General features: G+C 42.8%; 1 protein-coding gene across 3 annotated transcripts in view; it reads right to left on the bottom strand.

The window, feature by feature from the left end:
* Positions 1–5,471: 5,471 nt before the first annotated feature.
* Positions 5,472–12,350, bottom strand: part of LOC126162406 (protein N-terminal asparagine amidohydrolase-like) — a 144,205-nt gene continuing 137,326 nt past the window's right edge. For all 3 annotated transcript variants that reach the window (XM_049918902.1, XM_049918900.1, XM_049918901.1), the window contains exon 8: positions 5,472–5,617. In XM_049918902.1, the coding sequence (XP_049774859.1) occupies positions 5,492–5,617 (126 nt within the window). In that variant the 3' untranslated portion in view covers positions 5,472–5,491. The remainder of the gene's footprint in view (positions 5,618–12,350) is intronic.

The following is a 12,350-nucleotide window of genomic DNA, read 5'->3' on the forward strand; positions in this document are numbered from 1 at the left end:
ACAGTTCAACTACAATTCCTTCCCTTTTTTCTTCTCTTTTCTTCATTGATGGTGATATTTTATTCTCCCAAAAAAGTGCTGGGTGGCAGTAGAGTGTAACTGTTCTTAGCCATACAGTTTAATAAAATAAAATGTGGTTAAAAATGGGATATTAAAAAAAGAAAAACATATAGATGACACTATTAAAAGTGATTTTCTAAATGTGGTGATTATTTTCTAGGCGAACTTAGTGGCTTGCACATAAGCCAAATGATGAAGATTATGATGATGCTTCTGTGTGTCAACTGGAAGATGTTGTATGGAGGATTGATGATCAGCTCTGGGTAGGCCTTTGAATGTACCAAAATTAGAAATACGAAAGTGATACATGAGTGAAGAGCTGATGAAGGAAAATGGAGAAGGGAATTTGTGAGGTTCTATTCTGTGGTTTTAGGTAACAGGACGGGATCTGGTTGTGCTTGTGATGGGAATTTAGTGTAGTGGGATTGGAAATGCTGCACATGATACGGTAAGAGTGGGATCAGACAAGGCTATCTAGGTAGGAGAGAGTGAAATGGGAGCATGTGTCAATATTTGGTGGTGACATGTACGTGAAATATGGAAAGGGCAGCCAGTATTATTTGATGAAAGATATAGGTTAGGTGGAGGAGACAGGTATTTTGGAGGGCAGTAGTAACAAAATAGATTATTATATATTTTTGGTCGGAGCAGATGTAAGGAGTTGGGATGGAATCGTGTGCCTTATGAGTGGATGGGGAAAGAGATTTCAGGGTTTAGCCTTCCACTTGTATGGCTAGGTCAGACAGGTTAAGCTACAGGTTTTACATTGGGGTGGGGTTGCAAGTTATGGTGTGGTTTAAGTATATGATTGAATTCACAGTGGGGAGACAGTTATGAATTTTGCAGTCTTTTGTTAGGTATTTTTAGTAAGGTAGCCTTGTGCTTGAGATCACGAATATTCTACATTATGTCTATGATGATAAGTGAGAATCCTACAGATAATTAGATAGTGTTTAATGGGGATTCAGAAATTATAGGGAACAGGAAGGCAGCACCAACATTATGATTGCATAGGTCTCATTGGATTGGGAATTCTGGGTGGAATTTAAGATTCTGTTCGGCTTACTCAGCTATAATTTCGTGTTCTAAACTTTGATGGGGTTAAGGAATTTTGGGCAAGGTTGGGACACGACAAGGAAATGGTATGAAGTGGATTTTAGGGGAGTGATGGGACGAATTCCATTTGTTTAATGTTACTGAGTTCATGTATGGATTTTTTGCCTTTTGATATGAATAAGATGACAGAACATATTTATGAGATTTTTTTTTCTTGGTAAAGTTTTTTGAGGAAGTTAGAGCTTGTGACAGCTGCCATGAGCAGTTGTTGATGCCACTGGCAATGATGACGGTGACAGAAGTTGTTATTAAATGGAGGCAGTGCTGGCATTGGTACATAGATGGTGATGGTACTGGTGTTGCAGGTGATAATCTAGTGTATACGGTGATGCTGAGACATTTAATATGCTCTGACAGGTTGTTAAACATATATTCATCATACATCTGACTCCTTTCTATACTGATGTTAAACTCTGTAAGTGTTGATAATTCCACTGCAAGTATGGTAGAGATATTCTGTTTAACACAGCTGATGCGTTACTCGCAGTTTAAATTTGAAGAAACTAAAAGTCGAGCTATGATCATGGGTATGCCAGGGTTACAACAATGTAAGAAACTTAAAAACAAAGATAATGTAGTTATTTTTAAGATTTAGAACAATGGTTCCCAACCCATGGGCCACAGGCCACTTGTAGACTGTGTAAAGTGTGGCAGTGGGCAGCGAACAACTGGCCGAGAGCTGAAGACACAATAAGAATTATTGGGAGCTTCAGGGGTTTCACTTGTCAAGTCATCAAGGTTAGTTTGTATATAATGAAACAAGAGTTGAACTGCCCTGTTGTGATCCTATACCACTTACAAGTAATGTCAAGTTGGTGACTTGTCAGACAATTGTTCACAAGAATGACTCACTTGAATTTGCTCATTTAATATTCAGACACACACCGTCAGATGGCTTGCGGAGTATGGATGTAGATGTAGATAAGGAATTATGAAGGAACCATTGTATGGAGTGATCTGGGTGACTGCAGAAAACTGATATCTGGATGGCCGATCTGAAAACTGAACCCAGGTCTCTCAAGTGCGAGTTTATGACATTATCCTCTACACAACCTTGTTCAGTCCTCATGGAGATAATGAGTTAGTTTTCTTCATATTTGTCTACCAATAGAATTAGCATCTGAGCAGGTTTGTAGAACTAACATTGAGATAGTGGCAGTTTGGTATGTACCATAATTACACTCCTGAAAATGGAAAAAAGAACACATTGACACCGGTGTGTCAGACCCACCATACTTGCTCCGGACACTGCGAGAGGGCTGTACAAGCAATGATCACACGCACGGCACAGCGGACACACCAGGAAACGCGGTGTTGGCCGTCGAATGGCGCTAGCTGCGCAACATTTGTGCACCGCCGCCGTCAGTGTCAGCCAGTTTGCCGTGGCATATGGAGCTCCATCGCAGTCTTTAACACTGGTAGCATGCCGCGACAGCGTGGACGTGAACCGTATGTGCAGTTGACGGACTTTGAGCGAGGGCGTATAGTGGGAATGCGGGAGGCCGGGTGGACGTACCGCCGAATTGCTCAACACGTGGGGCGTGAGGTCTCCACAGTACATCGATGTTGTCGCCAGTGGTCGGCGGAAGGTGCACGTGCCCGACGACCTGGGACCGGACCGCAGCGACGCACGGATGCACGCCAAGACCGTAGGATCCTACGCAGTGCCGTACGGGACCGCACCGCCACTTCCCAGCAAATTAGGGACACTGTTGCTCCTGGGGTATCGGCGAGGACCATTCGCAACCGTCTCCATGAAGCTGGGCTACGGTCCCGCACACCATTAGGCCGTCTTCCGCTCACGCCCCAACATCGTGCAGCCCGCCTCCAGTGGTGTCGCGACAGGCGTGAATGGAGGGACGAATGGAGACGTGTCGTCTTCAGCGATGAGAGTCGCTTCTGCCTTGGTGCCAATGATGGTCGTATGCGTGTTTGGCACCGTGCAGGTGAGTGCCACAATCAGGACTGCATACGACCGAGGCACACAGGGCCAACACCCGGCATCATGGTGTGGGGAGCGATCTCCTACACTGGCCATACACCACTGGTGATTGTCGAGGGGACACTGAATAGTGCACGGTACATCCAAACCGTCATCGAACCCATCGTTCTACCATTCCTAGACCGGCAAGGGAACTTGCTGTTCCAACAGGACAATGCACATCCGCATGTATCCCGTGCCACCCAACGTGCTCTAGAAGGTGTAAGTCAACTACCCTGGCCAGCAAGATCTCCAGATCTGTCCCCCATTGAGCATGTTTGGGACTGGATGAAGCGTCGTCTCACGCTGTCTGCATGTCCAGCACGAACGCTGGTCCAACTGAGGCGCCAGGTGGAAATGGCATGGCAAGCCGTTCCACAGGACTACATCCAGCATCTCTACGATCGTCTCCATGGGAGAATAGCAGCCTGTATTGCTGCGAAAGGTGGATATACACTGTACTAGTGCCGACATTGTGCATGCTCTGTTGCCTGTGTCTATGTGCCTGTGGTTCTGTCAGTGTGATCATGTGATGTATCTGACCCCAGGAATGTGTCAATAAAGTTTGCCCTTCCTGGGACAATGAATTCACGGTGTTCTTATTTCAATTTCCAGGAGTGTATGTACGAGGGTCGTTCAATAAATAATGCCCCTAATTTTTTTCTCAGAATATATTTATTGTAAAGAGTCATAATTTGGTGAAAATACACATCAATATGTCTTGTCCATGTCCTCAGATGAAATGGCCTTTCTTTGAATCTTGTAGTTTGCAGTGTGCATTCGTGGAACCCATTGTCAACACCTCTTTGAATATCCAAGAGTCTCGACCATTGCAGACGCACTTCCAATCTTGACCGACAACTGTAGACCCAAATGTCGAGTTGTGACGCATTGGTTGGCATGAATAATGGCAGCTGCATGATTCAGCATGTCTGGAGCACTGGCTGTGAGAGGACATCCCGAGTGTGGCTGATCATGGAGCTCTGTTTCTACATTTCCTGAGACTGTAACTTCCTTTACCCATCACCCAACTGTACTCGTATCAACTGCAGCATCACCATACACCGCACACAAACATTTATGGATGTTCAGCACAGTCTTGTTTTCTGCACACAAGAATTCAATACAGCACGCTGCTTGTAAAGTGAGTAATATGCGATTTTGATGCTGTACTATGGGTCTGCCATCTGCCAGAACAGTTCGAAACTTCACTGATGCACAGAACAAACATCAAATGTAAAGCAACAACCAGGATGTTGGTCCATGTATACTAATGGCTTTTTTAAAAAATGTGGGGCATTACTTACTGAACAACCCTCGTAGAATGAATTATAAATTTTTAAAAGACCTGAAAAGGTGAGCCATCTTGTTTGACAAGCCAGTGAGGAGTCAGATCTACTAGGATATGACAAGTGATGGATATAGACAGAGCAGTAGCATGCCACTCAGGGTCAAACAGAAATATGAACCAGTGGGGCAAATTGGGTCCACATGAGAGTGATAAATTCCAGGTTCCAACTGGCAGATGTGTTATTATTGTATGTATTTGGTATGCTCATAAAATTTTCATATACCATGGGATGCCGGACAGGCCATTGCAAGTGACTCCAGTATCTCCGACTACAACTGACTGAAATAAAAGTTTATCTGCATTCTTGAAACTCAAGAATACTCTGCCTGAACAATTATGATTAGTGTTCCTTATATTGTTTTCACATTCAAGATATATATGCACCCAGTTTTTAAATAGGTATGTATTAATCTTCTCACATTGTTATGCAGTAGTCAAAAGTCACTTGAAACTGAAATAATCTAACTTTTGTAAGTTTTCATTCCATTATCTTGATAATAAATGTGTTTTAATTGATTAAACTTTCCTATTGTTTCAAATCACTATGTAGAGCTACAACTTTCCAAAAAATGGTTCAAATGGCTCTGAGCACTATGGGACTTAACATCTGAGGTCATCAGTCCCCTAGAACTTAGAACTACTTAAACCTAACTAACCTAAGGACATCACACACATCCATGCCCGAGGCAGGATTCGAACCTGCGACCATAGCGGTCGCGCCATTCCAGACTGCAGCGCCTAGAACCGCTTGGCCAATGTGGCCGGCTACAAGTTTCCAAACAGGAAAGTTTTGGTAGATGCTCTAATACTATCTACCCTCATCTCTGGGTTTTTTTCTTCTTTTCATGAGTGTCTGGAGGAAAATGTCTGATGGTGAAGAAAAGAGACTCAAAATAATAAAGAAAACATGCAGTTCAATTAACAATATTTATTATAATAAAAACAATAAAAATAAATATCACCAATAACAAAAATTATACACATTATTTTTTAACAAGTACCCATCCATTATTGGTCTCATCTCGTACATAACACCGAGGTTTGTTGAACTTGAATATTGTGTTAATTGGAGAGGGGTGATCTAACATACATTTCAGTGCCTTCCGAATCTGTTGGTGAAAAAGAAAGAACATTAAATTAATGTTAATAATCAAAAACCTGTGTTTTCCAAAAAGTCAATGAATGTCACATCCAGAGAGATACAGAAATAACTCTTAGAACAGATGCAGTATACGCTTTCCAAGATTTGTCTCTTCTCATGAAACAATCAGATAATAACTTAAACTACCAAAACAGTTTTAAAAACTGTTCCGCCCAATAACAACAAGAATGACACTAGATGATTAGTTACAATTCTTGCGTACATTTAACGATAAAAAGTTTTACATTATAGCTACTTCTGTTTGCTACTGCAATGACTGGAGCAGTTTCACCCATCCTTAATACATATCTTACATAGAATCTGTGAACAAGCACTGTTGGGATAGAAACTATGGAATGCCTGCAGCAATTTCTAACAAACTTGGCACACACATTGTTGATTGATTAGACAGAGAGAGAGAGAGAGAGTACTGCTGTGATGGTAAGACATCTCTAGTGGGTGGGAAAAAAGTTGCACATAAAAAAATCAATAGTGTCATAGCAATCTGAGTATTAACAATGCAGAGTGGATATGAGATATTCATAATCCTTCAAATGAGAACTTTATATTGGAGGTTGAAGGATGGATTCACCAAAGAATTTATTTATTCTTAGTTCTGGAGGACTAACTAAAAATATTTCTTATAATCAAGTTCGGGAAAGTGGGCTTTCTTAGTTGAATTTCAGTGCTGAAATCTTCTTGTACTATCAGTAAAGTGGCAGCATTTTCTTATGAGTTTCCTGCTCTCATTCTTCAGATCAAAAGACGGCAAGCAACAAACCTTTGAAACACTCAAACTTCCTAGCAGATTAAAACTGTGTGCTGGACTGAGACTCGAACTCGGGACCTTTGTCTTTCGCAGGCAAGTGCTCTACCAACTGAGCCACCCAAGCATGACTCACGCCCCATCCTCACAGCTTTACTTCTGTCAGTACCTCATCTCCTACCTTCCAAACTTAATAGAAGCTCTCCTGCGAACCTTGCAGAACTAGCACTCCTGAAAGAAAGGACAATGCAGAGACATGGCTAAGCCACAGCCTGGGGGATGTTTCCAGAATGAGATTTTCACTCTGCAGCCGAGTGTGCGCTGATATGAAACTTCCTGGCAGATTAAAACTGTGTGCCGGACCGAAACTCGAACTCGGGACCTTTGCCTTTCGCAGGCAAGTTCTCTACCAACTGAGCTACCAAAGCACGACTCACGCCCCATCCTCACAACTTTACTTCTGCCAGTACCTCGTCTCCTAACTTCCAAACTTAACAGAATCTCTTCTGCGAACCTTGCAGAACTAGCACTCCTGAAAGAAAGGATATTGCAGAGACATGGCTTAGCCACAACCTAGGGGATGTTTCCAGAATGAGATTTTCACTCTGCAGCGGAGTGTGCGCTGATATATGACACTTCCTGGCAGATTAAAACTGTGTGCCGGACCGAGACTCAAACTCGGGAGTGCTAGTTCTGCAAGGTTCGCAGGAGAGCTTCTGTTAAGTTTGGAAGGTAGGAGACGAGGTACTGGCAGAAGTAAAGCTGCGAGGACGGGGCGTGAGTCGTGCTTGGGTAGCTCAGTTGGTAGAGCACTTGCCTGCGAATGGCAAAGGTCCCGAGTTCGAGTCTCGGTCCGGCACACAGTTTTAATCTGCCAGGAAGTTTCATATCAGCGCACACTCTGCTGCAGAGTGAAAATCTCATTCTGGAAACATCCGTCAGGCTGTGGCTAAGCCATGTCTCTGCAATATCCTTCCTTTCAGGAGTGTTAGTTCTGCAAGGTTCGCAGGAGAGCTTCTGTTAAGTTTGGAAGGTAGGAGACGAGGTACTGGCAGAAGTAAAGCTGCGAGGACGGGGCGTGAGTTGTGCTTGGGTAGCTCAGTTGGTAGAGCACTTGCCTGCGAATGGCAAAGGTCCCGAGTTCGAGTCTCGGTCCGGCACACAGTTTTAATCTGCCAGGAAGTTTCATATCAGCGCACACTCTGCTGCAGAGTGAAAATCTCATTCTGGAAACATCCGTCAGGCTGTGGCTAAGCCATGTCTCTGCAATATCCTTCCTTTCAGGAGTGTTAGTTCTGCAAGGTTCGCAGGAGAGCTTCTGTTAAGTTTGGAAGGTAGGAGACGAGGTACTGGCAGAAGTAAAGCTGTGAGGACGGGGTGTGAGTTGTGCTTGGGTAGCTCAGTTGGTAGAGCCCTTGCCCAAGAAAGACAAATCTCCCGAGTTCGAATCTCGGTCCGGCACACAGTTTTAATCTGCCAGTAGTTTCATATCAGTGCACACTCCGCTGCAGAGTGAAAATATCATTCTTTGAAACACTGCTTCAAGATAATGATGCCTCTTGGCTGACACATCCTGATAAAATTTCATCGATATAGTTAAATTATGTTAAGTTCATATTAAGAGTGAATTTTTAAAATATTTTGCATTATAATTTAATATAATTGGATAGATAAAAAATCTACTCACCAAGTGACAGCAAGAGAACTCATATATAAAAACTATTAAAGATAGCAAGTTTTTGCGACCAGTGGCTCCTTCTTCTGGCTGAATAGTTGAAGGGGGAGGAAGAAGGGTGAAGGAAAAGGACTGGTGAGGTTTAGGAAAAGATCTGGTCAGTCTCCCCTGACCCGGGGGACTTACCAGACAGGAAGAGGAGGAAAGACTAATTGTTGGGGACTGCACCAGACAAGATTTGAAAACTGGATAGCTTAAAGGTGGAAGATAAAGCAATACACAAGACAGAGAATACTTCTAAAACATCATGCACAACTTAATAAGAGCAGAAAGTTAAGTGCATTGAATGTGATAGAGATGGGAGGGGAGCAGTGAAAACTAGACGGCCAGAAAGTGAATGATGTAGAAAACGAAAAGGGAGTGAAGAAAGGAATAGTTACTTTGAGGAAATGCTGAGATGGAAGAAATTTATATAAATTAAGGCCAGGTGGGTGGTGAGAGCCAAGGACACATTGTAGTGCCAGTTTCCAACTGCACAGTTGGTACAAACTGGTGTCTGGGGAAAGGAACCAGATGGAACATATGTGAAACAGGCATGAATGTCATGTTGCGAAGCATTCTCTGCAACAGGATAGTATATGTTGCCAATATACATGCCTATGTCCATATATCTTAAGTGATAATTTGATTGTAGTCATGTCGATATAAAAGGTTGAACAGCGTTTACATAACACTTGGTATACAACATGTGTCATTTGACATGGGGCTGTCCCTTTCAGAGTATACGGTTTGCCGGTTACAGGGCTGGTGTAAGTGGTGGCAGGAGCATTCTAGGGCAAGTCTTACAGCAGAGATAGTCACAGGAGTAGGAACCATAGGATAGGGAAAGGTGTGCAGCAGGAGCATAAGATCTGACAAGGATACTGCACAGATTGGGAGGGCGACAGAAAGCTATTCTATGTGTGGTGGGTAAAATATGAGCCAGAATGGATCTCTTTTCACGGCACGATTTTAGGAAGTCATATCCTTGTTGCATTGCTGTTTAATACATTCAATAATATTGAGTGACGAGTGGTGTACTCTTGAGTTGTTTTTCGAAGCAATCAGCAGTACCAGGATGGGATGTGATAGCTCAGGAAAACTGCTTTTGAACTAGGCTGGTAGGGTAATTACATACAATGAAGGCTGAAGTGAGGATGGTGGTGTATCACTGTAAAGAATCTGCATCTGTACATGTTTGCTGCAAATTCCAAGACTGTATGGGAGAGAATGTTCGACATGGAAAGGTTGCTAACTGTCAAAATGTAAATACTCTTGTTTGTTAGTAGGTCTAATGTGAACATAACTGTGTAGCTGACCTTTGCTGAGAATGAAATCAACATCAAGAAAAATGGTGTGGGATTCAGAATACGATCATTTGAAATTTAATTGGGAGAATGCATTTAGAGATTTCAAGAATTTTAATAGGTCAGCCTCAACATAAGCCCATATGGCAAAGAGGTTGAAACACCCCCGTTTAAATTCCTTTACTGGATTTTGTGTAATTTACTTAAGCCGCCAAATAGTTAATTATTATGATTACATGACCGTGTGCTTAATGGATGAAAGGCTATCGGTTTTCTGCTGTGGCTTTGGGGGTATTTCAACTGAGCACGGCTGTTCTGAGACTGAATAGTGGAATGATTGAAAGTTTGTCTATTATTAAGAACCATAAAGGTTGTGATGTACAAACTGATATAAATTTCCTACTAACACACAAATTCTGAGGCAGTTGCTACCTTCGCCTTACACGTCTAATTACGGTTATATCTTTTTATTGATGGCTGATTTTCAGTGCTTCGTCACACGCAATGGTTAACATCCACAACAATCCTCACTGCAATCCATGGTTGTTGCTGACCAACGTGGTTGACGCGAAACACGTAATTCGGCACTTGTCACTTTCTGTCTCATATCACTCACGAATCGGTATTAGTGAGGGTCAACCCCACGACGATCAGGGAGCGTGCTCACTCGTCAAACTCCGGTGAATTTTACCATTTACAACTCACTCAACCACCATTCTTGCCCATCTCTCCAACACCACCGCTCACTCCACACTCCCCAGTACAATTCCTCACTCGACACTCATCTCACTGCCTTCTGCAGCGCTCGACAATCAACTCCTGTCAACTGTCGACCCGGGCGTCAGATACTAGCATCTATGTTCGTGGGATCACAGAACCCTTGCAAGGTCATCAATGTATCTAAACCAAACCAGATGCTGAAGGCTTATGGATCATAGGAAAGTCCCGTCCAAGCAGCCCATGAAAAAGTTGGCACACGAAAGAGCCATATTGATTCCCACACCTGTGCCTCTGATTTGTTTGTATGTCTGCCCCTCAAAGATAAAGTAGGTGTCTGTATGTATAAAGTTTATTAAGGTCAGCATGAAGGATTTCATAGGTTTAGAATCAGCTAGATGCTGACTGAGTAAATGTTCAGCAGCAGACCGACCATGTACTTGGGGGATGTTGGTACGGAGGGAGATGGTATCAACGGTGACAAGCAAGTGGGACAGACACAGATTTCAGAATGTCTATGAAATGGTTGGTGTCTTTAGTATAGGAGGGAAGTCTTTGTAATATGAGTTGCAGGTGTAAATCAACTGAGGCAGATATCCAATTGGTAGGTGCTTTGAAGCGAGCAACTATGGGATGCCCAGGATGATTGAGTTTGTAGATCTGAGGATGCATGGTTTGAAATGAGTGTTAGTCCTTGCGAGGGGCCTGAGGTTTTAGGGAGGGACTGCAGGTCACCACCATTCTCACCTCAGCCTTCACTGGACGTAACGACCGCAACAGCCTAGTTCAAAAGTGGGCCATCACATTCAATCCTGGTATTGCTGATCCCTCTGAAATAACAACATAGGAGTACACCATTTGCCACTTAGTATTATGCTGGTTTTGAATGTATTAATCAGCTACTCCGACAAAGCTATGACTGCTTAAAATTTTTCCCGGAAAGGAGGCCCATTCTGTTTGACATTTTGCCCACCAAGCCTAGAATAGCTATTCATCAGCCACCCAATCTCTGCAATATCCTTGTCAGACCCTATGCCCCTTCTCCACACATCTCCCTACACTATGGCTCCTACACTATGACTGTCTCCAGTATAAGATTTGCCCTAGCACACTCCTAACACCACCAATATCAGCCCTGCAACTGGTGAGAGCCATCTATGAAATGACACATCATATACCAGCGGTTATGTATGCCTTTCACAACGGCACGACCACCACTAAGATATGAGTTAGGATGAACAGGTATAGGCATAGTGTGTATATGGGCAACACACAATATCCTGTTGCAGGGCATGCTCTACAGCATGACAGTTGTGACATCAGTGCCTGTTTCCCCACAAGTGCCAGCTGAATTCTTCGCTCAGACTCCAGTTTCCTTCAACTCTGCAGCTGGAAACTGGCACAACAGCACATTCTTGGTTCTTGCCAACCACCTGGCCTTAATTTATGTTAATTTCTTCTATCTCAGCATTTCCTCACAGTAACTACTCCTTTTTTCAATTACTTTTAGTTTTCTACATCATTCATTTTCTGACCAGTCTTCTCTTGCTGTCCCCCTCCCATCTCTAGAACAAACAATGCACTTAGCTTTCCGCTCTTATTGAGTTGTGCATGATATCTTGGCAGTAATCTCTGTCTTGTGGATTACACTATGTTCCATCTTTAAGCTCTCAAGTTCTCAAATGTCATCCGGTCCAGACCCTAAAAATCAGTCTTTCTTATCATCGGTCTGGTAAGTCTCCTCTCAGCTGGGGTTCTGAGCGACTTTTCCACACTCTGCTCCTTTTCCTAAACTTCAGTCTTTTTTCCTTCACCCTTCTTCCTACCCCTTCAAACCTTCTGCCTGAAGAATGGACAGTTGGCTACAAAAGCTTGCAAACTTTAATACCTTTTATACATGTGTCCTCCTTCCACTGCTTGGTGAGTAAATTTTTTTATCTATACAATAACATTATATTTTCAAAAATTGATTATTTTTGTTGTTACATTATAATTTGTGCACTACACTTATACTTCTAAAAACTTGCAAATAACATTACTTTGATTTCACACTGCACATGCATTGGATTTCTTTTCCTGCCTAACACAAGGCTGGAATCAAGAAGCAATCACAAAATGTTGCATAATCAGCTCCTAATTAATAAAACAACACTAATTTCACAGAATGAGCAAATATAAGTGCTTCAAAGCTGAAAAC

The sequence above is a fragment of the Schistocerca cancellata genome, chromosome 2 (assembly GCF_023864275.1).
Source record: "Schistocerca cancellata isolate TAMUIC-IGC-003103 chromosome 2, iqSchCanc2.1, whole genome shotgun sequence".
Classification (NCBI taxonomy): domain Eukaryota; kingdom Metazoa; phylum Arthropoda; class Insecta; order Orthoptera; family Acrididae; genus Schistocerca; species Schistocerca cancellata.